Source organism: Centroberyx affinis, unplaced genomic scaffold, assembly GCF_046629955.1.
Source record: "Centroberyx affinis isolate AG114_WGS23_722 - 3 ecotype Tasmania unplaced genomic scaffold, CSIRO-AGI_Caff_v1 ptg001411l_1, whole genome shotgun sequence".
Taxonomy (NCBI): Eukaryota; Metazoa; Chordata; class Actinopteri; order Beryciformes; family Berycidae; genus Centroberyx; species Centroberyx affinis.
This window is the reverse complement of record NW_027279891.1, coordinates 314,526-341,591: the sequence shown is the minus strand read 5'-3', so window position 1 is coordinate 341,591 and position 27,066 is coordinate 314,526. Positions and strand designations below refer to the sequence as shown.

The window sequence follows — 27,066 nt, the reverse complement described above, 5'->3', positions numbered from 1 at the left end:
GAAAGTTTCAACCCATAGAGACCAGTGCAGCAGTCATTTTCTGTCCTATGTGATTTAGTCTTGATTTACAAAGAACACAAATTTTAAGAAAACTTGCGAATGAGTTCTGCTCTCACGCTTGTAGGTTATTTTCATACATATTGATTCATACGTACATCAACTATACAGCGTTGTTAAAACTTTTTTCTGACTGGTCTTCTACCTACTGTAGCCAGAGTGAAATGATGGGATTATGAAGGATGAATGTTTTATGCTGAGAATGATAAATGCGATTCTAAAGCAATACTACGGTGGGAAAGTGTGTTTCTCCGCAGAAATCCAGTTGTCCGTGATGTTTCGTTTCTTTCCAATGGGATGATTTAGTATCCGCTTATTCCACAGTTTTATCAACGACGTATTAGCAGTGACACTTAAAGTCACATGATGTAATTTTGAGTTGGAGGCGATCTTTGACCGTTTTAGTTTGTTTGCAGCGTGTTTTGGGCTTTGAAGAAACAATTTTCATCCACGATAATGGTGCCTTCACTCTCCTTGCCATGCATCCAAATCTCCTCTACCAGTCTAAACAAGACCTGACTATAACCTATTGATGACACGTAATTGATTGCGTTTTGATAACACATACAAAATAAATAAATAACAGCCTAGTTGCATTCCCTGGATGCTCTGTTTTACTTCATGAATACAATTGCCTGATATCATTTATTTATATCGTTTTGGTATCTCTGCGTATACGATAATCGATTTCAATCGTTTTTTTATATTATATTAATATCATGATTACACATATGCTTAAAGGGAACAAATATCTCTTACCTGCTATTTCTTAACTCCACTCACGGTGTCGCTATGTGCCAGTCTACACGAAATATTTCCATTACTCCACCCTCTGTTGTGTAGACGAATACAATGAGACATTTTTGAGTTGCTGTTGACTGGCGAGGCTGCAGACACAATAGCTGTGGAGAGCTGTCGATTTTCGTTGATTGTATAACCCTTACTGTATTGGTTCATCTAACCGAAGACTGCTCCTCTATAAAAACGACATTGCTATAATGGGGCGCAAAGGATTCACCTTACACATGTGCTGCTTCGTTTTCGTTTGGAATTCCGTATATGGAGATTTGAGCTATTCTTTTCCAGAGGAGATGAAACGCGGATCTGTTATTGGGAATATAGCGAAGGATCTCGGGCTGGAGACGGGCAATCTATCCACTAGAAAGGCCCGCATTGATACCGAAGGGAATAGCAAAAGGTACTGCGACATCAACCTCAATAACGGAGATTTAATTGTAGCCGGCAGGATTGACCGAGAGGGATTTTGTGGGGAAAAGGCGTCATGCATCCTACAACATGAACTTGTGCTGGAGAATCCTCTAGAGCTGCATCGTATTAGTCTACACGTTCAAGATATTAACGACAACTCCCCACAATTTAACGAAGAATCCATCAATATTGAAATTAGCGAGTTAGCAGTCAGAGGAGCTCGTTTCTTGATAGAGGAGGCACGTGATGCCGATGTAGGACAAAATTCAGTTCAGGGATACAATCTGGAAAAGAATGATAATTTTCTTCTGGCTGTTAATGGCAATAGTATTGAGCTTGTTCTTGAAAAAGAGCTTGACCGCGAGAAACAACAGGAGATTAATTTGCTTCTCACGGCTACTGATAGTGGCACACCACAAAGATCAGGTACTGTACTCATACACATCACTGTACTGGATGCTAATGATAATGCTCCAGTGTTTAGCCAGGCCGTCTATGAAGCGAGTCTACCTGAAAACTCTCCTCTAGATACAGTAGTGTTAACAGTGACTGCTACTGATGCAGATGAAGGAGTACATGGAAATGTAACTTATGATTTTGGGCATGTTTCAGAGGATGTGAGGAAAGTTTTTAGTATTGACCGTAAAACAGGAAAAATAAGAGTCAACGGTACCATTGACTTTGAAACTGTTAAAACATACGAATTGCGCATTAAAGCAAAGGATGGTTTAGGGTTATCATCATACACAAAGGTAACCGTTGAGATCACTGATGTAAATGACAACAGTCCTGCAATCTATTTGAAATCTCTGACTAATCCCATCCCAGAAAACGTGTCACCTAGTACAGAGGTGGGCATCATTAACGTGCAGGATGCAGACTCTGAAAATAACCGAAAGGTCCACTGCTCCATTCAGCAACACGTCCCTTTTAAGTTGGTTCCCTCCTTAAAAAACTACTATTCTCTGGTGACCACAGGCCAATTGGACCGTGAACTAGTGTCTGATTACAACATTACAATCACTGCCACCGACGAGGGCTCTCCGCCTCTGTCCTCCTCTAAAAGTGTTCAGCTGTCAGTAGCTGACGTCAACGACAACCCACCTGTGTTTGAGGAAAAGTCCTACAGCGCCTACGTGACTGAGAATAACAAACCTGGCTCCACTTTATGTTCCGTTACTGCTCGAGATCCAGACTGGAGACAAAACGGTACAGTGATTTATTCTCTTTTACCTGATGAGGTGAACGGTGCCCCAGTATCCTCATATCTGTCCGTTAACGGAGACACGGGGGTGATCCACGCTGTGAGGTCGTTTGATTATGAACAGTTCAGGAGCTTTAAAGTCCACGTGATGGCCAGAGACAACGGTTCTCCTCCGCTCAGCAGCAACGTGACCGTCAGTGTCTTCATAACAGATGTGAATGACAACTCTCCTCAGATACTGTACCCCGCCCTGGAGGGCAACTCCTTCATGACCGAGCTGGTCCCCAAAGCTGCGCACGGAGGCTCTCTGGTGTCCAAGGTGATAGCGGTGGATGCGGACTCTGGGCAGAACGCCTGGCTGTCCTATCATATAGTCAAATCCACTGATTCGGGACTTTTCACTATTGGTCTCCACAGCGGAGAGATCAGGACACAGCGGGACATTTCTGAATCTGACAGCATGAAACAGAACCTTATTGTGGCAGTGAAAGATAACGGACAGCCCTCTCTCTCTGCCACTTGTGCCATGTATTTACTTATTTCTGATAACTTGGCTGAAGTACCAGAGCTGAAAGATATTTCTCATGATGAGAGCAATTCCAAGCTGACCTCTTATCTGATCATCGCGCTGGTGTCAGTCTCCACTTTTTTCCTGACCTTCATTATTGTCATCGTGGGTTTGAGGTTTTGTCGCAGGAGAAAGCCCAGACTGTTGTTTGACGGAGCGGTCGCCATCCCCAGCGCTTATCTCCCTCCCACTTACGCAGATGTTGACGACACAGGAACTTTACGCAGCACGTACAATTATGACGCCTACCTGACAACAGGTTCTAGAACAAGTGACTTCAAGTTCGTGACGTCTTACAATGACAACACACTGCCTGCTGACCAGACTCTAAGAAAAAGTCCCGCAGACTTTGATGGGATATTTGGAGACTCCGTGGTTTCCACAGAGGTACGTTTAAAGTGGACATGAATGAATATGATATACCTATGAGTATTACATCCACTTTTTATACCTTTTATTTCACCTCCCTGCGTGATTGTTTTAAGACGTGGCTTGAATGAGTTTTGGCTGTACACGTTTTGTTCTTACTTACTCGAAAGGCATATCATCCAGCCACAAAGTAGTGCTGAATCAGACTTGATTGTGAAACCACGTAATGTCTCTCTTCGGTGATTGTACTATTATGTAAAAATGTATCATCCGCTTTGCAGATAGCCTTTTTATGTGGGTCTCTTCCGTTTAACTTGCGGCAAATGGATCTCATAAATTAATGTGGAGATGTAATTTGCAAGGTGTATTAGTGTACTGTATTTGTTTGAAAATTGTAAAATAATTATCCTTTGACTGGCTGTCTTTTCAATAACTGAATCTGATCATATTTATTCGGGTTTTTGCATTCTGTCAGTTATGTTAAATTTGGTCATTGCGTTTTATGCGATATGATCAACGGTGATTGATTAGTGCTGCAAGCAATGATCTTAAAATGTATGACTTGTAGCGTGTTTTCTCGTGATCACATAAGATTGCAATCTTAAATTATATGGCTGTTATGAGATCAGCATGGTACCATGTTGGTTTTGTTTCAAAAATATCACAACATCATTATCTATAACCGAGAGAGTTTTTCAGAAGTGTGAAAAATCCTCATTCGTTACCATATTTGAAAACTGTAGCTCTCCGTGGTGCTGATCGAATGGCTCTTTGGCCAGGTACTTGTAGCAGAGGGGAATGAAAACAGTCTTGCAAAAACAACCAACCGTGTATTTGTCTAAAGATCCAGGTGCTCTTGTTTGTAAAACTTTTGTTTTAATGTTAAACTATTTTTATTTAACTATATTACTTTCTTATAGGAACGTGTTTTACATGGTTTTAAGTCACCAATACCGTTATATTCGAGGGACGCAACTTTATCAATATCTTTTTTTGTGTTGCTCTGTCACGTGTAACTGTTAAAAAGGACTCACCGTGTCGCTGTTCACCAGTTCAAGAATAACACATCCCCACCTACTGTATCGTCATTTAATCTGGACCTTCTTGTCTTTAGATTAAAATCGTGGAGGGTTCGATCAGATTTTCTTGGTGCAGTTCTGATTAACATCAACGCTGACTGGGGTTGGTTTCTGAACAATAATACATGTGGACTTTTCTGTAAGCTGTGGCGGTCTTGTGTCTAAATGGGAAACGAAGGATTCTCCCCCCTTGGCCTTTTCTGCGGCTGTGTTTTCTTTATTCAAACGCTGCACCTCGTTTATGGAGACGTGACCTTTTCTATTCAAGAGGAGATGAAACGCGGATCCGTTATTGGGAATATAGCCAAAGATCTCGGACTTGAGGTGGGAAGATTGTCCAGTCGAAATGCTCGTATCGATATTGAAGGGAACCGTAAACGATTTTGTGACATTAACACTCGGAACGGGGATTTGGTTGTAGCTGAGAGAATTGACAGAGAGGAGCTTTGTGGCGAAAAGGTTTCATGTATCATTAGATTTGAATTAGTCTTAGAAGGACCCTTGGAAATGCATCACGTATTACTTCACATTCAGGACATCAATGACAACGCGCCCGTATTCCCGAAGGATTTAGTTAAGATAGAAATTAGTGAATCCGCCGACAAAGGAGCACGCTTCCCTATAAATGAGGCTAACGACGCAGACATAAATGAAAATGACGTACAGGGTTACAAACTGGAAAGAAATGATCATTTTGACCTAAAAGTTAATACCAATGCAGACGGGGGGAAGTATAGTGAATTAATACTATACAAAGAATTAGACCGGGAGGAAAAAAGGGAGATGAGCTTATTGTTGACAGCTCTGGATGGTGGCTCTCCTCAGAGATCAGGTACTGTAGTCATACAGATCACTGTGCTGGATGCCAATGATAACGCTCCAGTGTTTAGCCAGGCCGTCTATAAAGCTAGTCTGCCTGAAAACTCTGATGTAGATACTGTAGTGGTTAGAGTAAGTGCTACTGATGTTGATGAGGGACTGAATGGAGAGGTATCTTATGAGTTCAGCCGCATTTCTGATTTAGCTGCCAAATTATTTGCAGTGAACCAGAAAACTGGCGTAATACAAGTAAGCGGGCTTATTGATTTTGAGGAAGGGACAACGTATGAAATGCGAATTGAGGCAAAGGATGTATATGGTCTTACCTCAACTGCAAAAGTTATAATAGATATCACCGATGTAAATGATAACGCTCCTGTTATATATGTAAAATCTCTGACTAATCCCATACCAGAGAACGTGTCAGCTGGTACAGAGGTGGGCATCATTAACGTGCAGGATAGAGACTCTGAGAATAACCGACTGGTCCGCTGCTCCATTCAGCAAAACGTTCCTTTTAAGTTAGTTCCCTCCATCAAAAATTACTATTCTCTGGTGACCACGGGCCAACTGGACCGTGAACTAGTGTCTGATTACAACATTACAATCACTGCCACCGACGAGGGCTCTCCGCCTCTGTCCTCCTCTAAATGTGTTCAGTTATCTGTAGCTGACGTCAACGACAACCCACCTGTGTTTGAGGAACAGTCCTACAGCGCCTACGTGACTGAAAATAACAAACCTGGCTCCACTTTATGTTCCGTTACTGCTCGAGATCCAGACTGGAGACAAAACGGTACAGTGATGTATTCGCTTTTACCTGATGAGGTGAACGGTGCCCCAGTATCCTCCTATCTGTCTGTTAATGGAGACACGGGGGTGATCCACGCTGTGAGGTCGTTTGATTATGAACAGTTCAGGAGCTTTAAAGTCCACGTGATGGCCAGAGACAACGGTTCTCCACCGCTCAACAACAACGTGACCGTCAGTGTCTTCATAACAGATGTGAATGACAACTCTCCTCAGATACTGTACCCCGCCCCGGAGGGCAACTCCTTCATGACCGAGCTGGTCCCCAAAGCTGTGCACGGAGGCTCTCTGGTGTCCAAGGTGATAGCAGTGGACGCGGACTCCGGACAGAACGCCTGGCTGTCTTATCATATAGTCAAATCCACTGATCCTGGACTTTTCACTATTGGTCTCCACAGCGGAGAGATTAGGACACAGCGGGACATTTTCGAATCTGACAGAATGAAACAAAATCTTATTGTGGCAGTGAAAGATAACGGACAGCCCTCTCTCTCTGTCACCTGTTCCATGTATTTACTTATTTCTGATAACTTGGCTGAAGTGCCAGAACTGAAGGATATTTATTATGATGATAACAATTCCAAGCTGACCTCTTATCTGATCATCGCGCTGGTGTCCGTCTCCACCTTTTTCCTGACCTTCATTATTGTCATCCTGGGTGTGAGGTTTTGTCGCAGGAGAAAGCCCAGACTTTTGTTTGACGGAGCGGTCGCCATCCCCAGCGCTTATCTCCCTCCCAATTACGCAGAGGTTGACGGCACAGGCACTTTACGCAGCACTTACAATTATGACGCCTACTTGACAACGGGTTCTAGAACCAGTGACTTCAAGTTCGTGAGATCTTACAATGACAGCACGCTGCCTGCTGACCAGACTCTGAGGAAAAGTCCAACAGACTTTGCTGATGTATTTGGAGATTCTGATAGTTCCCCGGAGGTAGGAGCAAGTTTCAGATTTCAGTCGGCCTCTTCTGTAGTTGATAAGAAATAACCATTTTGTTTTGAATCAGCTATGTTGTTCATAATAATTGATTCTTGTGCCTAATGGGATTTGACCTCAGTTCTTTTTTTTTATTTTAGATTTGGTAGATACTTTATTTATGTTCACAAATTTTGGCAGAACAGGTCAAGTTAACACAAATATCACATGTTAATCATGTCTTAGAGTGGAGGTTTCCTTTCAGTTCATTATTCTTGAAACCTTTCCATCACCGAATTTCTAATTACTTTTTGCTGGGAACTCTATATTTGAATCATTGTGTATTATGAATAACAAAATGAAGGGGGTAAAATTATAAAAAAAAAAAAAAAATGTTTGTTGTAGATGAGTAAATGTAACGCTTCCAATTGAGGTAACTGTTGAAATAGTGGAATAGTTCAGTGTCCTTTGTTCTGTGGTCATATGGGTTCTGTCCTTAGAGCTGAATAAACCTCCTATTAGAATGTAATGGCTTGATTAGCTCTACCACCCTCGATTTGGTTGCCAACAATAGTTTTCTGTTGACTGTTTTTGGTGTCATTTTGTGAAAAATCTACAACTTCAACATGCATGTTTTTTCATACACATATGGACATGCTACCTTATTTGCCTTGTTTAAACCATATGAATATCCAGACTTGCTAGGTGGAACACTCTCTGTTCCACCATCATAATATATGCTCAGATTATCAAAGTAAATAACCCCTACTCCTATTTCATAGTATATTCAGAGTTAACCGGATTTCATATGCAAGTAAAGTATTTTTTTTAAATCTGTGTATTTTTTCATAGCTATTCTTATTCTGCTTTTCTTGCTAACAATTCCTGTGTGAGGTCCCTGTAATACGTTATAATGGCATTTCAATGTAGAGTGGACTCTGCATTTTAATCATCCAACATTGTGTGGAATATGCCTTTCACTTAATGGATTGCATTTGAGTGTTTTTTTTATCAGTGTGATAGGTCTTCATTAATGTTGTTTATTTTGTTGATTTTATTGTGATGCAACTGACAAATGTTTTGTCCAAGGTTGTATTTTCTCTCTTGATACGGTGAGATATTTAATAGATCTTAAATATGAGTGTTAGTTTAAACTTGAGGCAGACTTTCTTAAGAATGAAGAAATAAACATAATCCATATTTGGTGAGAAAAAAAATTAATGGAATGTATTAATATCAGTTATTTAAATACTTGGAATATTGATTACCTGTCAGATTTCCACTCTAATGTTGTAGAAGTTTATATTGGCACAGTGCTTTACCACTGAGGAGTGGGATATGAGATCCCTTTGATGACAGTCATGCTGTCCTTACCTAGAGTACATAATTGTTGTTTATGCTTGGATCAGATATATGATCATAATCTGAAATATAAAAATCCTGCTGAGGGAACTACATTATGGTTCTTAAACCATTCCAATGAATAGCCCTATTTCGTGATATGAAGATTGTTTTCATGTCTTCATTTGTCACCATCTGTGTGTTTGTTGAACCATCGAATCCGAAACAGAGTCCAAGACCAATTTGCAATGGTAGTGTTTCAGTTTAGTCTGAGTTAAGCTGCTTTTATATAAAAAGAAATGTCAATGGCCCTTAAATATGCTGAGAACAGACAAATGAGTAACGGTCACATTCTGCTCTGGGAACTTGACAGTGCACAGTGACAAGTGCACATAGACTTAAGACCAGATTCAATACTATGAGACAGGGCTTTACAGAAGGTGGAATGTACATCACTCAGTAACGCTATTAACATCGCCATGCACTCAGTGTTAACAAACAAAATACAAAAATCAAGAAGAAATGAAATGGGGCTTAAATTTAGAGTTAGATTTCCAGCTAATACTGCTAATTTGGTTGTCAGGTAAGCCATCCAATAGGAGAGAGAGATTTGGACACAAAAAACTTTTTGAACTTGTCGAGTGAAAAAAGCAATGTTTAATACAATAGAGTTAAACATATTCTGTCAGTGCCCTTTTTTCCATACCTGTATACTGCCAAACCCCTCAATCCCATGAACGTTTGAGTCCAAGTCATATACTGCTGAGTCCAAGTTGAGTTAATAGCCATAACAAATGACTCTAGATTGAGCCCCAAATCTGGACTCTAAACACTATAACACTATGCTCAATATATTCACTTTCATCATATTCATTAGATTAAGCCCATTTGAATTTGTTTAGTTGCTAGTTTGTTATCTTTACATGACGAGAAAGACAAAATATTTGGTAACACTTTATTTGGATAGTCCAATGTTGATACTTAACCCTAACCCTAACCCTACACTATCAGGTGACAAAAAGTATATGTTCAACAAAATGCCACTAAAACATAAATCTAACTCGAACATGACTCAATTATGAGTATCACTTGAAATTCAGTAAACTTTTTAGTGGCACATTATAGTCACTTGATTGGCAGTTGAGTATCATCATTGGACTAAAGTGTGACCAAATATTTTAGATTCATTCATATAGACAAGTTACAGTAACTAGCTATCTCTTAGTCATAAGTTAATACTTTAAGTAATGTAGTATCGATCTACACTTTATTGGAGGGGCACTCAGAGTAGTATGTAATGGTCAAGTAACAATAAGTAAAGATTAATTAATATTAAAAACATTAAAACAACTCTTGAGCATGATAAGGAAGACTGAACATCTGCACATGATGGAGGATGTTTGAAAATGGCCCGGTAGTCCACAGGACTGTCTTCTCCAAGGGGCCGTACAATAGAGGAGCAAATAAAGCCATACATGATTAGTGTAATTAGCGGAACTAACTTATGACTACTGGTATGTCCCCATGTCACTTCTTAATATGAGCATACATACAACATAATTAATTAGCATTATGATTACCATTGGCTAACAGAGAGGTAATGAATACATAAACTGTGATGTAATGATAAATTGTCAGTTAATAATGTCCTTCTAGATTCATTAATAAGTGCTTATATAACTGTGTAACTAATGTAACTAATATCACTTAGTGGTTAATCAATAATTCTTAGCAATGATATCAATTTAGGACATTGCCAGCTGGGTAAGCTCTTATTGATGGTTCTTGACCATGGTTATGGTAGCTGTCCTGTTCACCAGAATTATGCAATGGAATTATTAAGTGACTCATTTAATTACTTGTTTAATATTTATCATAAGAATCTTTATAGTTGTGCAATTTAAACATCAAATTAATTAATCACTTTCAATTTTTAATTGATAGATATAGGTAATCACTTAATTGATAATTATAAGGGCACACAACGGTCAGTTTTTGACATTAAAATAAAGTTGCATTTATGGGAACATTAACAGTAACACATAAATTACCTAGGTTGGGAAATGAGTGGATCATTTAAATGAGAAAAACATGGTTTCGCACATTACTTAAAAGCCAACAAAAACACATGAATTGCTGGTCATAAGGGTAATGCTTTATTTTCTGGGTCCACAATTTTCTAATAATTTCCAAGAAAGGAACTGATAATTTTTTTGGGAGGTTTCCTGGAACGAAACATGAAATTACGTAGTAGTCATCTAGAAAATGTAAGCAGTCTGGAGTCGAAAAGATACTGTAAATTTCTAAAATAATTTCCTGGAAATAACTGCAAAGCTATAAACTATTTTTGGGAAAAATAATAGGCAGAGGTCAATTTGGTAACCCAATCATTATTCATATAATTATATAATATAGTTATTTGTTGAATTCCTTCCTCTGATTTCTAATTTTCTATGTAACTACTACATAATTTCATGGTTCTGTCTTGGAAACTCCAGAAGAAATTGGAGGTACTTACCAACTGCCAACTATTGAACTCTTTCTCTGTTTTCCCTGTAATTAGTATATAATGTAATGGTTCTTTCCAGGATATGATGTTAATATCCCTTGTGCCATAATCCAAGGTGAGCGTTCATATAGAGGCCCAATTCAGAATTGAACAGAATTATACCATACCAAGGAGTACCATGGAAAACATCAGGCTACACCGTCATAAATCTACAGCACCATAAGACAGGCAGCAACATCCACCAGCTACCTACTCTAGTTTCAGGGTGAGTGAGTTGGCAAATTATTGGGGTTATCAAGTGGGCACCCTCCTTCACCGATTTGTCCCAGAAACACCCAGACTCAGAGCAGACCCAAGTCCACTACACTACTGTCGCTGTCACCTGCATCTTGTTATCAAAAACACTACTTTACATCACACACAACCATCAATATCCCTTTCTATTCAGAACATTAAGTTACACGCTACATCTAAACCCTACCAAGTCATACATACTATGAAGGAATTAGCAGTTCCTTTCTAGGAAATTATTAGGAAATTGCGCACCCGGAAAATAAAGCGTTACCACACTTATAAATATGTTCTTATAGTGTCATAAGTCATTGTAAACGTGTTTATAGTGTGTTATAACTACACTTATAATGTTCTATAAACACATACTTCATAGAACGTGTCTTACATTAATTTAATCATCTCTGTGAATCTGTTATATTTCAAGTGTACTCACGGTGTCACTATACACCAACAAAGGAGTAAAATATTCAGTCTCCTTTGCACAGCAGCCGTTATCGGGATCTACCACAAAGCTGAGGTTTTACATATGCAGTGCGGACGACAAATGGTATGGAAGGCCTACATTCATCCTGGTAGTTTGGTCCAATATTGCATTTTGAATTCATTCTGGCGCTGGCTCGAAACAACAGTTACAAGCAATTGTTTAGTGGATAGTACTGCTGTTACGAGGATGGTACACAGAGGGTACGTTCTTCAAAGCTATGGCTTTGTCTTTTTCTTCGCTTTCCTACACTACGCACATGGAGACCTGAGCTACTCTATACCGGAGGAGATGAAGCGCGGATCTGTTATTGGAAATATCGCCAAGGATCTCGGTCTTGACGTGGGCAGATTGTCTGCTCGCAAAGCTCGTATTGACACGGAAGCGAACGACAGACAATTTTGTGGTATCGATCTTCGAAGCGGGGATTTAATTGTTGCGGAAATAATAGACAGAGAGGAGCATTGTGGAGACAAGCCTTCGTGCATTATTAAATTCGATTTGCTGTTGGAGAGTCCCTTAGAATTACACCGTTTATCCCTGCAGATCCAAGACATAAACGATAATGCACCCATTTTCCCGAAGGACACAGTAAAGCTGGAAATTAGAGAATCAGCTGTCAAAGGAGCTAGGTATCGCGTTAATGCAGCCCATGATGCAGATATAGGCCAGAATTCCGTTGAGAGCTACAGCTTGCAACAAAATGCCCACTTTGTTTTGAATATTCAAACAACAACTGCTGGTAGTAAATATGGCGAATTGGTTTTAGACAAGGAGTTAGACCGAGAGGAGCAGCAGGAAATGAAATTATTGCTCACAGCTCTAGATGGTGGTTCTCCTCAAAAATCGGGTACTGTAGTCATTCACGTCACTGTACTGGATGCTAATGATAACGCCCCAGTATTTAGCGAGGCGGTTTATAAATCTAGTCTGCCGGAAAACTCTCCATTGAAAACCCCAGTAATTACAGTAAGTGCAACAGACGCAGACGAGGGTGTCAATGGTGAAGTTACATATGAATTTAGCCGACTCTCTGATAAATCACGAAAGCTTTTTTCACTCGATCAGAAAACTGGACAGATTATTGTAACAGGTGACATTGACTATGAGGAGGGATCCAAATATGAAATGTTTGTTGAGGCCAAAGATGGCTATGGTCTCTCTTCAGATACAAAAGTGATTATAGATATTTCAGATGTGAATGACAACGCCCCAGTGATATATCTGAATTCCCTGACTGATTCCATATCAGAGAACGTGTCACCTGGTACAGAGGTGGGCATCATTAACGTGCAGGATAGAGACTCTGAGAACAACCGACTGGTCCGCTGCTCCATTCAGCAAAACGTCCCTTTTAAGTTGGTTCCTTCCATCAAAAACTACTATTCTCTGGTGACCACGGGCCAACTGGACCGTGAACTAGTGTCTGATTACAACATTACAATCACTGCCACCGACGAGGGCTCTCCGCCTCTGTCCTCCTCTAAAACTGTTCAATTATCTGTTGCTGACGTCAACGACAACCCACCTGTGTTTGAGGAACAGGTCTACAGTGCCTACGTAACTGAAAATAACAAACCTGGCTCCACTTTATGTTCCGTTACTGCTCGAGATCCAGACTGGAGACAAAACGGTACAGTGACTTATTCTATTTTACCTGGTGAGGTGAACGGCGCCCCGGTGTCCTCCTATCTATCCGTTAACGGAGACACGGGGGTGCTCCATGCTGTGAGGCCCTTTGATTATGAACAGTTCAGGAGTTTTAAAGTCCACGTGATGGCCAGAGACAACGGTTCTCCTCCGCTCAGCAGCAACGTGACCGTCAGTGTCTTCATATCGGATGTGAATGACAACTCTCCTCAGATCCTCTACCCTGCCCCGGAGGGCAACTCCTTCATGACCGAGCTAGTCCCCAAAGCTGCGCACGGAGGCTCTCTGGTGTCCAAGGTGATAGCAGTGGACGCGGACTCCGGGCAGAATGCCTGGCTGTCCTATTATATAGTCAAATCCACTGATCCGGGACTTTTCACTATTGGTCTCCACAGTGGAGAGATCAAGACACAGCGGGACATTTCTGAATCTGACAGCATGAAACAGAACCTTATTGTGTCAGTGAAAGATAACGGACAGCCCTCTCTGTCGGTCACCTGTTCCATGTATTTACTAATTTCTGATAACTTGGCTGAGGTGCCAGAACTCAAAGATATGTCTTATGATGACAGCAATTCCAAGCTGACCTCTTATCTGATCATCGCGCTGGTGTCCGTCTCCACTTTTTTCCTGACCTTCATTATTGTCATCCTGGGTGTCAGATTTTGTCGCAGGAGAAAGCCCAGACTGTTGTTTGACGGAGCGGTCGCCATCCCCAGCGCTTATCTCCCTCCCAATTACTCAGAGGTTGACGGCACAGGAACTTTACGCAGCACTTACAATTATGACGCCTACTTGACAACGGGTTCGAGAACCAGTGACTTCAAGTTCGTGAGATCTTACAACGATAGTACGCTGCCTGCTGACCAGACTCTGAGGAAAAGTCCATCTGATTTTGCTGAGGCATTTGGAGATTCTGATGGTTCCCCGGAGGTAGGAGCAAGTTTCAGTTTTCAATTGGACAAGATTAGTAAAACTTGCCGAGTCCGCCAATTCAGTTTCGTTTGAAATATGTCAATTTTTATTGGTCTCTCCCCTGTATGTGAATAGAAACAACTCATGAAAGTGTTTTTAATGGCTATTGACCTCATATGGACGCCCCAGTGTTATATTATTTTGTGGTCTCAGTTCACGTTGTGTTGTGTTTTTTTTTTTTTAATTATCCAAGCTATATTCTGTTTTCTGTTGTAAATGTCTCAGTCACGTAAGAGCCTACTCAGTTTCAATTTTCTTTCCTGTCAGTCTATATATCTGTCTGCCTGGGCGCGCGCCTGCCTGTTTGTATGTCTAAACACTGAGAAAACCTGCATGCCTTTTTAGTTTCTCTGTCCTTGGTGCTGAAATGCATTTGATCTCTTTATGCATTTTTACGATAAGCCGACTCTCCGTCTCCTCGTGCTGACGTCTTTCTTTTTTATTGCTAATATTTTTTCAAGGAATATACTCCAACATATTTCATCATCTGTAATACTTACGTTTTTGGTTTGATCCGACATTACTGAACTTGCCTCTTGGATAAATACTGATTTAGAGCTCATTACTGTTTTTGGATATTATTGTAACGTCATGCACAAGTTGGAAAAAGAGCAACTGTGTTATTTGTTTTGGCAGTGGACCATCACTGCCTTTTTTGGTAGTTGTCTCTGGAAAGGGATGGGCACACTTTCATTAGAGAGAGAGAGAGAGAGACAGAGAGAGAAGAGAGACAGAGACGTGAAATCAGAAAGAAAATAAAACAATCACCTTCGGATCGTAATATGGTTAGTAAAAAAGAAGGATCTTTGAAGACGTTTTAGGACAATGTTTTCATTTGCTATATTTGGTGTATGGCCATAAAATTGGATCATTTGGGGAGTGTTATGACGGACAATATATGATAACTCCATTTTTGTCAGCGATGTAAATCAAAATTGCACTTGGATCGAAGTATAATTTATAGTGTAACATGAATTTGTAAGATAAAAGGCAACTTGAATCTAACGTGCATTCGTTTGTCATCTTCACATTTGGAAATGTTTTCGCTGTCCGTCTTTCTTGTAGGCTTGCCTTATCTTGAGTAGTTTGTTCAGCTCACCGGTGTCAAATATGGTTGGAAACATATGCTAGGGTTCTTATCCACGCATTCATATTTAGTATTAATACACATTTTCTTTCTCTTCGCTGCCTTTATCTTATCACAAGTGTGATGAAATCATTATATATCCTGTCTTACCGGGGATGGTAAGGCAAAGCCAATTTTCTTTTTGGGTTTAGATTCACTGGCTTCTAAGGGTTCTCCGTGCGGGTTATCTTTCATTTATTCCATAAAAATCATACATTGCAGTGTTATTTTTGAAAAAATGCTCTTGGTGTCGCTATATACCAGCTAAGGTAGGAGGCACAACCACCCTCCACCCATTTGAGTCGACGAATATAAAGCGAAATGCTGGCACTGTGCTGCATTTGAGCGAGGGAGCTTCACAATAGGATTGCAATATAACGATTCTTGTGTATTGGATAAAACCAAAAAAGTATCAGTGATATATTTTGATATACATCGAGAAGCAGACTTGAATTTGTTGTGGGCCTTCTCATTGTAATGATGAGACACAATAGATTTGCTCTACACTGTCATGGCGTTGCTTGTATTTTTCTTATTTTGTACTCTGCCTATGGAGACGTGAGCTACTCTATTCCGGAGGAGATGAAACGTGGATCTGTGATTGGAAATATAGCCAAGGATCTAGGACTTGAACTGGGCAGACTGTCCGCTCGCAAAGCCCGTATTGATATTGAAGGCAACATCATTCAGTATTGTGGTGTTAATCTAAATACCGGAGACTTGACTGTACATGAAAGGATTGACAGAGAAGGGCTTTGTGCGAAAAAGGCATCGTGTGTATTAAAGCAGGAACTCGTTCTGGAAAATCCATTAGAACTGCACCGCATTAGTATTCGTGTTCAAGATATTAATGACAACTCGCCGCAGTTTAAAGAGGATTTACTAAAAATTGAAATTCGGGAATCGGCGGTAAAGGGTGCACGTTTTCTTCTGGACGAGGCGCACGATGGAGACATTGCAGAAAATGCTGTTCAGGGCTATACACTTCAACAGAATGACCATTTCGCATTAAATGTAAACACTAAAGGTGGGGGACGAAAATATGGCGAATTAGTGTTAGACAAAGAATTAGACAGGGAAGAAAAACAAGAGATTATGCTATTGCTTACCGCATTCGATGGTGGTTCTCCTCAGAGGTCAGGCACTGTAGTCATACGCGTCACTGTACTGGATGCCAATGATAACGTACCGGTGTTTAGCCAGGCCGTCTATAAAGCCAGTTTGCCTGAAAACTCTCCTCTAGATACTGTAGTGCTTGCAGTCAGTGCTATTGATGCAGACGAGGGTGTAAATGGCGAAGTTACCTATGGGTTTGATCATGTTTCTGATGAAAATAGCAATGTCTTCTCTCTACACCCTAAAACAGGAGAGGTTAGAGTGGCTGGATCTATTGATTTTGAAAAAGAGTCGTCATATGAAATGCAGATTAGCGCTAAAGATGGTCTTGGATTGGCGTCATACGCAACATTAATAATTGAGATTACGGATATAAATGACAACGCCCCGGTGATAAATCTGAAATCTCTGACTAACTCGATTCCAGAGAACGTGTCACCTGGTACAGAGGTGGGCATCATTAACGTGCAGGATAGAGACTCTGAGAACAACCGACAGGTCCGCTGCTCCATTCAACAAAACGTCCCTTTTAAGCTGGTTCCTTCCATCAAAAACTACTATTCTCTGGTGACCACGGGTCAACTGGATCGTGAGCTAGTGTCTGATTACAACATTACAATCACTGCCACCGACGAGGGCTCTCTGCCTCTGTCCTCCTCTAAAACTGTTCAGCTGTCAGTAGCCGACGTCAACGACAACCCACCTGTGTTTGAGGAACAGGTCTACAGTACTTACGTGACTGAAAATAACAAACCTGGCTCCACTTTATGCTCAGTTACTGCTGGAGACCCAGACTGGAGACAAAACGGAACAGTGGTTTACTCTATTTTACCTGGTGATGTGAACGGCGCCCCAGTATCCTCCTATTTGTCCGTTAACGGAGACACGGGGGTGATCCACGCTGTGAGATCGTTTGATTTTGAACAGTTCAGGAGCTTTAAAGTCCACGTGATGGCCAGAGACAACGGTTCTCCTCCGTTAAGCAGCAACGTGACGGTCAGTGTGTTCATAACAGATGTGAATGACAACTCTCCTCAGATACTTTACCCCGCCCCGGAGGGCAACTCCTTCATGACCGAGCTTGTCCCGAAAGCTGCGCACGGAGGCTCTCTGGTGTCCAAAGTGATAGCGGTGGACGCAGACTCCGGGCAGAACGCCTGGCTGTCCTATCATATAGTCAAATCCACTGATCCTGGACTTTTCACCATTGGTCTCCACAGCGGAGAGATCAGGACACAGCGGGACATTTCTGAATCTGACAACATGAAACAGAACCTTATTGTGGCAGTGAAAGATAACGGACAGCCCTCTCTCTCTGCCACCTGTGCCATGTATTTACTTATTTCTGATAACTTGGCTGAAGTGCCAGAATTGAAGGATATGTCTTATGATGAAAGCAACTCTAAGCTGACCTCATATCTGATCATCGCACTGGTGTCCGTCTCCACCTTTTTCCTGACCTTCATTATTGTCATCCTGGGTGTGAGGTTTTGTCGCAGGAGAAAGCCTAGGCTGTTGTTTGACGGAGCGGTCGCCATCCCCAGCGCTTATCTCCCTCCCAATTACGCAGAGGTTGACGGCACAGGAACTTTACGCAGCACTTACAATTATGACGCCTACTTGACAACGGGTTCTAGAACCAGTGACTTCAAGTTCGTGAGATCTTACAACGATAGTACGCTGCCTGCTGACCAGACTCTGAGGAAAAGTCCAACAGACTTTGCTGAGGCATTTGGAGATTATGATGGTTCCCCGGAGGTAGGGGCAAGTTTCATTTTTCAATTGGACAAGATTTGTCAAATTTGCCGAGTCCGCTTATTCAGGTTCTCTTAAAATATAGATTTTAAGAGAAATATAGTTTTTATTGGTCTTTCCTGTAGGCGAATAGGAACAACTTTTTTGGTTTGTCCAAACCATACTGTTCATAAAAATGTATGCTTGTTTTTAATGGCTACTGACCTCATTGGGACGTCCCAGTTATATGAATATCCCTATGAATTAGCAGTGGAGTCGACTTTTCCAAAATAAATCGCTTATTTGTTTGAAACGTAATTTTTGACCACACCCTTTTTGTCATTTAAAAGTGAAAACGTGTTATTTGGGATTCCTTATCCAACTCATAGCATACTGACGACGTTGTCTGAACAAATTAGATCTTAAATGTACTTTGTGCGTTATAATGGGTAGTTCTGCCTATTGTGGTTTGCCTTAATTTTTTTCGACGGGCTTTAAGGGATTTCACGAGCTCTATCTATCTATCTATCTATCTATCTATCTATCTATCTATCTATCTATCTATCGTTAGTTTGTATGTTACTTGTCTGATGTTTGCGTCTCAGAAGATCATTTCATTCGCTGAATTATTCTTAAGTGTCTCTGTCCATGGTGCTGAACTGCCAATCAATTGTTCATGCTGCTTTCGCGACGTTTTGGTTTTCTGCATTTGTAAAACTTTCCAATATGATCAAATATTACGTAAGGCTCCTTTCCTTGACATCCACTTTGTTGGGGCTTGATACGTCTCATGCAACTGATGTTTGCATCTTGGGAATTGCATCAACACAGACATGCTTTGTTTTTAGGATTAGTTAACCTCTGTTTTTTTCTTGTTGAGCCCTTAAAGTAACCCGTGAGAACATAATGTCAATGTATTTATGTGTCTTACTATCCAGTGGAAGCAGTGGGGGAGTTTACCGGGGGTTTGATCCGTCTGAGCATCTATGCTTTTATATGACGTGCGGTGTTAAAAGCGCCTTCTTAAATTTCCTCGGACATCCTTTCCAATAGGCTACAGTTAGCTGCAATGAATTTCCCTAAGACTTGTAGAGAGGATTGGGGCTCATTCACGAAACGTGCGTGCAGTCAGATTTGATTTTAAAGTATAGAAACGTTTCCACGAACATTTCACCATTCATCATGTTTTTTTTCTTACCTGGATTTTTTTTTCTTGGTAAAATAAAAATCTAGGTTTGGTTGGAAAGTTTCTGCTAAGTTTTATTATTTATGCAAACACTTTAATTACAGACCTCATAGTGATGTCATGTGTTCAGTGATGTCAAAGTAGATATTTTGCCTTCGACAGCTAATGGAAAACACCTGCTTTGGCACCGCTGATTGGGGTATGGTCAGAAGTGCAACATGCTTGAAAGTTTCAACCCATAGAGACCAGTGCAGCAGTCGTTTTCTGTCCTATGTGATTCAGTCTTGATTTACAAAGAAGACAAATTTTAAGAAAACTTGCGAATGAGTTCTGCTCTCACGCTTGTAGGTTATTTTCATACATATTGATTCATACGTACAACATCAACTATACAGCGTTGTTAAAACTTTTTTCTGACTGGTCTTCTACCTACTGTAGCCAGAGTGAAGTGATGGGATTATGGAGGAGGAACGTTTTATGCTGAGAATGATAAATGCTATTCTAAAGCAATACTACGGTGGGAAAGTGTGCTTCTCCACAGAAATACAGTTGCCCGTGATGTTAGGTTTCTTTCCAATGGAAGGATTTAATATTCCACAGTTTTATCGACGACCTGTTAGCAGTTAGATTTCACGTCACATGATGTAATTTTGAGTTGGATGCGACCTTTGGCCGTTTTAGTTTGTTTGCAGCGTGTTCTGGGCTTTGAAGAAACAATTTTCATCCACGATAATGGTGCCTTCACTTTCCTTGCCATGCATCCAAGTCTCCTTTACCAGTCTAAACAAGACCTGATTATAACATATTGAGGACACGTAATTGATTGCGTTTTGATAACAGTAAAAAAATCAAATAAATAACAGCCTAATTTTATTCCCTGGAATTATGCTCTGTTTTACTTGATGAATACAATTGATACTACTTATATCGTTTGAGTATCTAGTTTATAAATCTACGTATACGAGAACCGATTTCAATCGTTTCTATATTATATTAATATCAGGATTACACATGTGCTTAAAGGGAACAAATATATCTTACCTGCTATTTCTTAACTCCACTCACGGTGTCGCTATGTGCCAGTCTACACGAAATATTTCCATTATACCCTCTGTTGTGTAGACGAATACAAGGAGTCATTCTTGAGTTGCTGTTGACTGGCGAGGGTAGAGACACAATAGCTGTGGAGAGCTGTCGATTTTCGTTGATTGTGTAACCCTTACTGTATTGGTTCATCTCAGAAAAGACCGCTCCTCTATAAAAACTACATTGCTACAATGGGGCGCAAAGGATTCACCTTACACATGTGCTGCTTCGTTTTCTTGCTTCCGTGGCATTCCGTATATGGAGATGTGAGCTATTCTTTTCCAGAGGAGATGAAACGCGGATCTGTTATTGGGAATATAGCGAAGGATCTCGGGCTGGAGACGGGCAATCTATCCACTAGAAAGGCCCGTATTGATACCGAAGGGAATCGCAAAAGGTACTGCGACATCAACCTCAATAACGGAGATTTAATTGTAGCCGACAGGATTGACCGAGAAGGATTTTGTGGGGAAAAGGCGTCATGCATCCTACAACATGAACTTGTGCTGGAGAATCCTCTAGAGCTGCATCGTATTAGTCTACACGTTCAAGATATCAACGACAACTCCCCACAATTTAACGAAGAATCCATCAATATTGAAATTAGTGAGTCAGCAGACAGAGGAGCTCGTTTCTTGATAGAGGAGGCACGTGACGCCGATGTAGGACAAAATTCAGTTCAGGGATACAATCTGGAAAATAATGACAATTTTCTTCTGGCTGTTAATGGCAATAGTATCGGGCTTGTTCTTGAAAAAGAGCTTGACCGCGAGAAACAACAGGAGATTAATTTGCTTCTCACAGCTACTGATAGTGGCACACCACAAAGATCAGGTACTGTACTAATACACGTCACTGTACTGGATGCTAATGATAATGCTCCAGTGTTTAGCCAGGCCGTCTATGAAGCGAGTCTACCTGAGAACTCTCCTCTAGATACAGTAGTGCTAACAGTGGCTGCTACTGATGCAGATGAAGGAGTACATGGAGATGTAAGTTATGATTTTGGCCATGTTTCAGAGGATGTGAGGAAAGTTTTTAGTATTGACCGTAAAACAGGAAAAATAAGAGTTAACGGTACCATTGACTTTGAAACTGTTACAACATACGAATTGCGCATTAAAGCAAAGGATGGTTTAGGGTTATCATCATACACAAAGGTAACCGTTGAGATCACTGATGTAAATGACAACATTCCTGTAATCTATTTGAAATCTCTAACTAATCCCATACCAGAAAACGTGTCACCTGGTACAGAGGTGGGCATCATTAACGTGCAGGATGCAGACTCTGAAAATAACCGAAAGGTCCGCTGCTCCATTCAGCAACACGTCCCTTTTAAGTTGGTTCCATCTATCAAAAACTACTATTCTCTGGTGACCACGGGCCAACTGGACCGTGAACTAATGTCTGATTACAACATTACAATCACTGCCACCGACGAGGGCTCTCCGCCTCTGTCCTCCTCTAAAAGTGTTCAGCTGTCAGTAGCCGACGTCAACGACAACCCACCTGTGTTTGTGGAACTGTCCTACAGCGCGTATCTGACTGAAAATAACAAACCTGGCTCCACTTTATGTTCCGTTACTGCTCATGATCCAGACTGGAGACAAAACGGTACAGTTATTTATTCTCTTTTACCTGGTGAGGTGAACGGTGCCCCCTTGTCCTCTTATCTATCCGTTAACGGAGACACGGGGGTGATCCACACTGTGAGGCCGTTTGATTATGAACAGTTCAGGAGTTTTAAAGTCCACGTGATGGCCAGAGACAACGGTTCTCCTCCGTTAAGCAGCAACGTGACCGTCAGTGTCTTCATAACGGATGTGAATGACAACTCTCCTCAGATACTGTACCCCGCCCCGGAGGGCAACTCTTTCATGACAGAGCTGGTGCCCAAAGCTGCGCACGGAGGCTCTCTGGTGTCCAAGGTGATAGCGGTGGACGCGGACTCCGGGCAGAATGCCTGGCTGTCCTATCATATAGTCAAGTCCACTGATCCGGGACTTTTCACTATTGGTCTCCACAGCGGAGAGATCATGACACAGCGAGACATTTCCGAATTTGACAGCATGAAACAGAACCTTATTGTGGCAGTGAAAGATAACGGACAGCCCTCTCTCTCTGCCACCTGTTCCATGTTTTTACTCATTTCTGATAATTTGGCTGAAGTGCCAGAACTGAAGGATATGTCTAATGATGAAAGCAATTCCAAGCTGACCTCTTATCTGATCATCGCGCTGGTGTCCGTCTCCACCTTTTTCCTGACCTTCATTATTGTCATCCTGGGTGTGAGGTTTTGTCGCAGGAGAAAGCCCAGACTGTTGTTTGACGGAGCGGTCGCCATCCCCAGCGCTTATCTCCCTCCCAATTACTCAGAGGTTGACGGCACAGGAACTTTACGCAGCACGTACAATTATGACGCCTACTTGACAACGGGTTCTAGAACCAGTGACTTCAAGTTCGTGAGATCATACAACGATAGTACGCTGCCTGCTGACCAGACTCTGAGGAAAAGTCCAACAGACTTTGCTGAGGCATTTGGAGATTCCGAGGGGTCCCCAGAGGTATGAATAAACAGTGGATTCAAACTTTCTAAAAAAAACCAAAAAAATTCGATGGGCTTTAAGGGACTTAATCTATCTATCCATCTATCTATCTATCTATCTATCTATCTATCTATCTATCTATCTATCTATCTATCTATCTATCTATCTATCTATCTATCTATTATTCTTAAGTCTCTGTCCGTGGTGCTGAACATCCAATCAAGTCTTTTTGCAGCTTTTGCGGCCTTTTTGGATTTCTAGATTTTAAATAGTAATATTCCGGTATGAGCCAATGTTACGAAAGGCTCCTTTCGTTGGGGCTTGATGGTTCACATGCAATTTATGTTTACATCTTGACAATTGCATCAACGCAATTTTGGTTTGTTTTGGCATTAGTTAACCTATGTATTTTTCCTGTTGAGCTCTTAATAAAAAGTAACCCGTGAGAACGTAACTTCAATGCATGTGTCTTATTACCCAGTGGAAGCAGTGGGACATTTTTTACCCATAATGGTGCCCTCACTTTCTTTGCCATGCATCCAAATACCCTCTATTAGTCTAAACAAGGCCTGGTTATAACATATTGAGGACACTGATTGCGTGTTGATAACAGTTAAAAGTAACGGCCTGTTGCTTTCCCTGGAATCATCCTGTTTTTACTTTATGAGTACAATTGCCTGATATTCGTAACTTACATAGATTGGGTATATCAATGTATACGATGATCTGTTTCAATCACTCGTTTTTATTTGATCTAGATTAATATCATGTTGTGTTTAAAGGGAACAGACATCGCAAGTATTTTTTTTTTAATTAACTGTTATCTCTTTACTCTACTCACGGTGTCGCTATCCGCCAGTCTACACGAAATATTTCCATTCCTCCACCCTCTGGTGTGTAGACGAATACAAGGAGTCATTCTTGAGTTGCTGTTGACTTGGCGAGGATGCAGACACAATAGCTGTGGAGAGCGGTCGATTTTCGTCTAACTTGATTGTATAATTCTTAGTGTACTGGTTCATCACGGTGAGGACCGCTCCTCTATAAGAACAACATTGCTAGGATGGGGCTCAAAGGATTCACCTTACACATGTGCTGCTTCGTTTTCTTTCTTCCGTGGCATTCAGTAAACGGAGATGTGAGCTATTCATTTCCAGAGGAGATGAAACGCGGATCTGTTATTGGGAATGTAGCAAAGGATCTCGGTCTGGAAACGAGAGAACTGTCCTCTAGAAAGGCCCGTGTTGATAGCGAAGGGAATCGAAAACGGTATTGCGACATCAACCTAAGTAACGGAGATTTAATTGTTGCCGACAGGATTGACCGAGAGGGGCTTTGTGGGGAAAAGGCCTCGTGTGTTATAAAACACGAACTTGTGTTGGAAAATCCTCTAGAGCTGCATCGTTTCAGTCTACACGTTCAAGATATCAATGATAACTCCCCACAATTTAACGAAGACTCGATTAATATCGAAATTAGGGAATCAGCAGTCAAAGGAGCTCGTTTCTTAATGGAAGAGGCCCATGATGCGGATATAGGGCAAAACTCAGTTCAGGGATACAATCTGGAAAAGAATGACAATTTTCTTCTGGCTGTTAATGGCAATAGTATCGAGCTTGTTCTTGAAAAAGAGCTTGATCGCGAGAAACAACAGGAGATTAATTTATTTCTCACAGCTACTGATAGTGGCACACCACAAAGATCAGGTACTGTACTAATACACGTCACTGTACTGGATGCTAATGATAATGCTCCAGTGTTTAGCCAGGTCGTCTATGAAGCGAGTCTGCCTGAAAACTCTCATCTAGATACAGTAGTGCTAACAGTGACTGCTACTGATGCAGATGAAGGAGTACATGGAGATGTAAGTTATGATTTTGGCCATGTTTCAGAGGATGTGAGGAAAGTTTTTAGTATTGACCGTAAAACAGGAAAAATAAGAGTTAACGGTACCATTGACTTTGAAACTGTTACAACATACGAATTGCGCATTAAAGCAAAGGATGGTTTAGGGTTATCATCATACACAAAGGTAACCGTTGAGATCACTGATGTAAATGACAACATTCCTGTAATCTATTTGAAATCTCTAACTAATCCCATACCAGAAAACGTGTCACCTGGTACAGAGGTGGGCATCATTAACGTGCAGGATGCAGACTCTGAAAATAACCGAAAGGTCCGCTGCTCCATTCAGCAACACGTCCCTTTTAAATTGGTTCCCTCCATAAAAAACTACTATTCTCTGGTGACCACGGGCCAACTGGACCGTGAACTAGTGTCTGATTATAACATTACAATCACTGCCACCGACGAGGGCTCTCCGCCTCTGTCCTCCTCTAAAAGTGTTCAGCTGTCAGTAGCCGACGTCAACGACAACCCTCCTGTGTTTGATGAACAGTCCTACAGCGCCTTCGTGACTGAGAATAACAAACCTGGTTCCACTTTATGCTCCGTTACTGCTCGAGACCCAGACTGGAGACAAAACGGTACAGTGATTTATTCGCTTTTACCTTGTGATGTGAACGGCGCCCCGGTGTCCTCGTATATCTCAGTTAATGGAGAGACGGGGGTGATCCATGCTGTGAGGTCGTTTGATTATGAACAGTTCAGAAGTTTTAAAGTCCACGTGATGGCCAGAGACAACGGTTCTCCACCGCTCAGCAGCAACGTGACCGTCAGTGTCTTCATAACAGATGTGAACGACAACTCTCCTCAGATACTGTACCCCGCCCCGGAGGGCAACTCCTACATGACAGAGCTGGTCCCCAAAGCTGCGCACGGAGGCTCTCTGGTGTCCAAGGTGATAGCAGTGGACGCAGACTCCGGACAGAACGCCTGGCTGTCCTATCATATCGTCAAATCCACTGATCCGGGACTTTTCACTATCGGTCTCCACAGCGGAGAAATCAGGACACAGCGGGACATTTCCGAATCTGACAACATGAAACAGAACCTTATTGTGGCAGTGAAAGATAACGGACAGCCCTCTCTCTCTGCCACATGTGCCATGTTTTTACTAATTTCTGATAATTTGGCTGAGGTGCCAGAACTGAAAGATATGTCTCATGATGATAATAATTCCAAGCTGACCTCGTATCTGATCATCGCGCTGGTGTCCGTCTCCACCTTTTTCCTGACCTTCATTATTGTCATCCTGGGTGTGAGGTTTTGTCGCAGGAGAAAGCCCAGACTTTTGTTTGACGGAGCGGTCGCCATCCCCAGCGCTTATCTCCCTCCCAATTACGCAGAGGTTGACGGCACAGGCACTTTACGCAGCACTTACAATTATGACGCCTACTTGACAACGGGTTCTAGAACCAGTGACTTCAAGTTCGTGAGATCTTACAATGACAGCACGCTGCCTGCTGACCAAACTCTGAAGAAAAGTCCATCTGACTTTGCTGAGGCATTTGGAGATTCTGATGCTTCCCCGGAGGTAGGAGCAGCTTTCAGATATCAACTGGACAATTTCTGTAAAACTTGTTGAGTCAGACAATTCACAGTTTCGTTTAATATATTTCAATTTTCATTGGTCTTTCCCCTGTAGGTGAATACAAGCAACCGTTTTGGGTTGTCCACACCATGCTGTTTATAACAATTTATGCTTGCTTGAAGTCTTCAGATTTCATTTTGTGGTCTCAGGATAAATACAACCTTTTTTTTTTTAATTAACCAAGCTTCACTCACTGGTCCGTTTTTATCAAGCAAGGCTTGGCCTGCTTGTCATTGTCACATGTTTGTATTTTTTCATCTCATTTGATAGTTACTCTAGATGTCTAGCTATGCTTTCTGTCTTGGAATAAGTCTTTTATTCACTCATGTGTTCTATTGTGTCTCTGTCTTTGGTGCTGAACCGTCTATCACCTCTTGAATCATGCTTGAGGAACTACGTACCTCTTGTAGGATGCTAAGTAAGAGTAAGAGGCTAATTAGTTAAAATTTTCAATCGATCTGTCTGACTGAATGCACGCTTGCCTGTCTGT

The 27,066-nt window shown here is 41.4% G+C and overlaps 1 protein-coding gene across 1 annotated transcript; it reads left to right on the top strand.

The window, feature by feature from the left end:
- The first annotated feature begins 1,055 nt into the window (after nucleotides 1-1,055).
- On the top strand, nucleotides 1,056-26,570 carry LOC139649943 (protocadherin-16-like). The gene is made up of 8 exons (XM_071526453.1): nucleotides 1,056-3,425; nucleotides 4,151-4,214; nucleotides 4,665-7,101; nucleotides 11,847-14,241; nucleotides 15,674-15,678; nucleotides 15,904-18,283; nucleotides 20,687-23,098; nucleotides 24,129-26,570. The coding sequence occupies exons 1-8, from the start codon at nucleotides 1,056-1,058 to the stop codon at nucleotides 26,568-26,570; spliced, it is 14,505 nt and encodes a 4,834-aa protein (XP_071382554.1).
- Nucleotides 26,571-27,066: the final 496 nt, after the last annotated feature.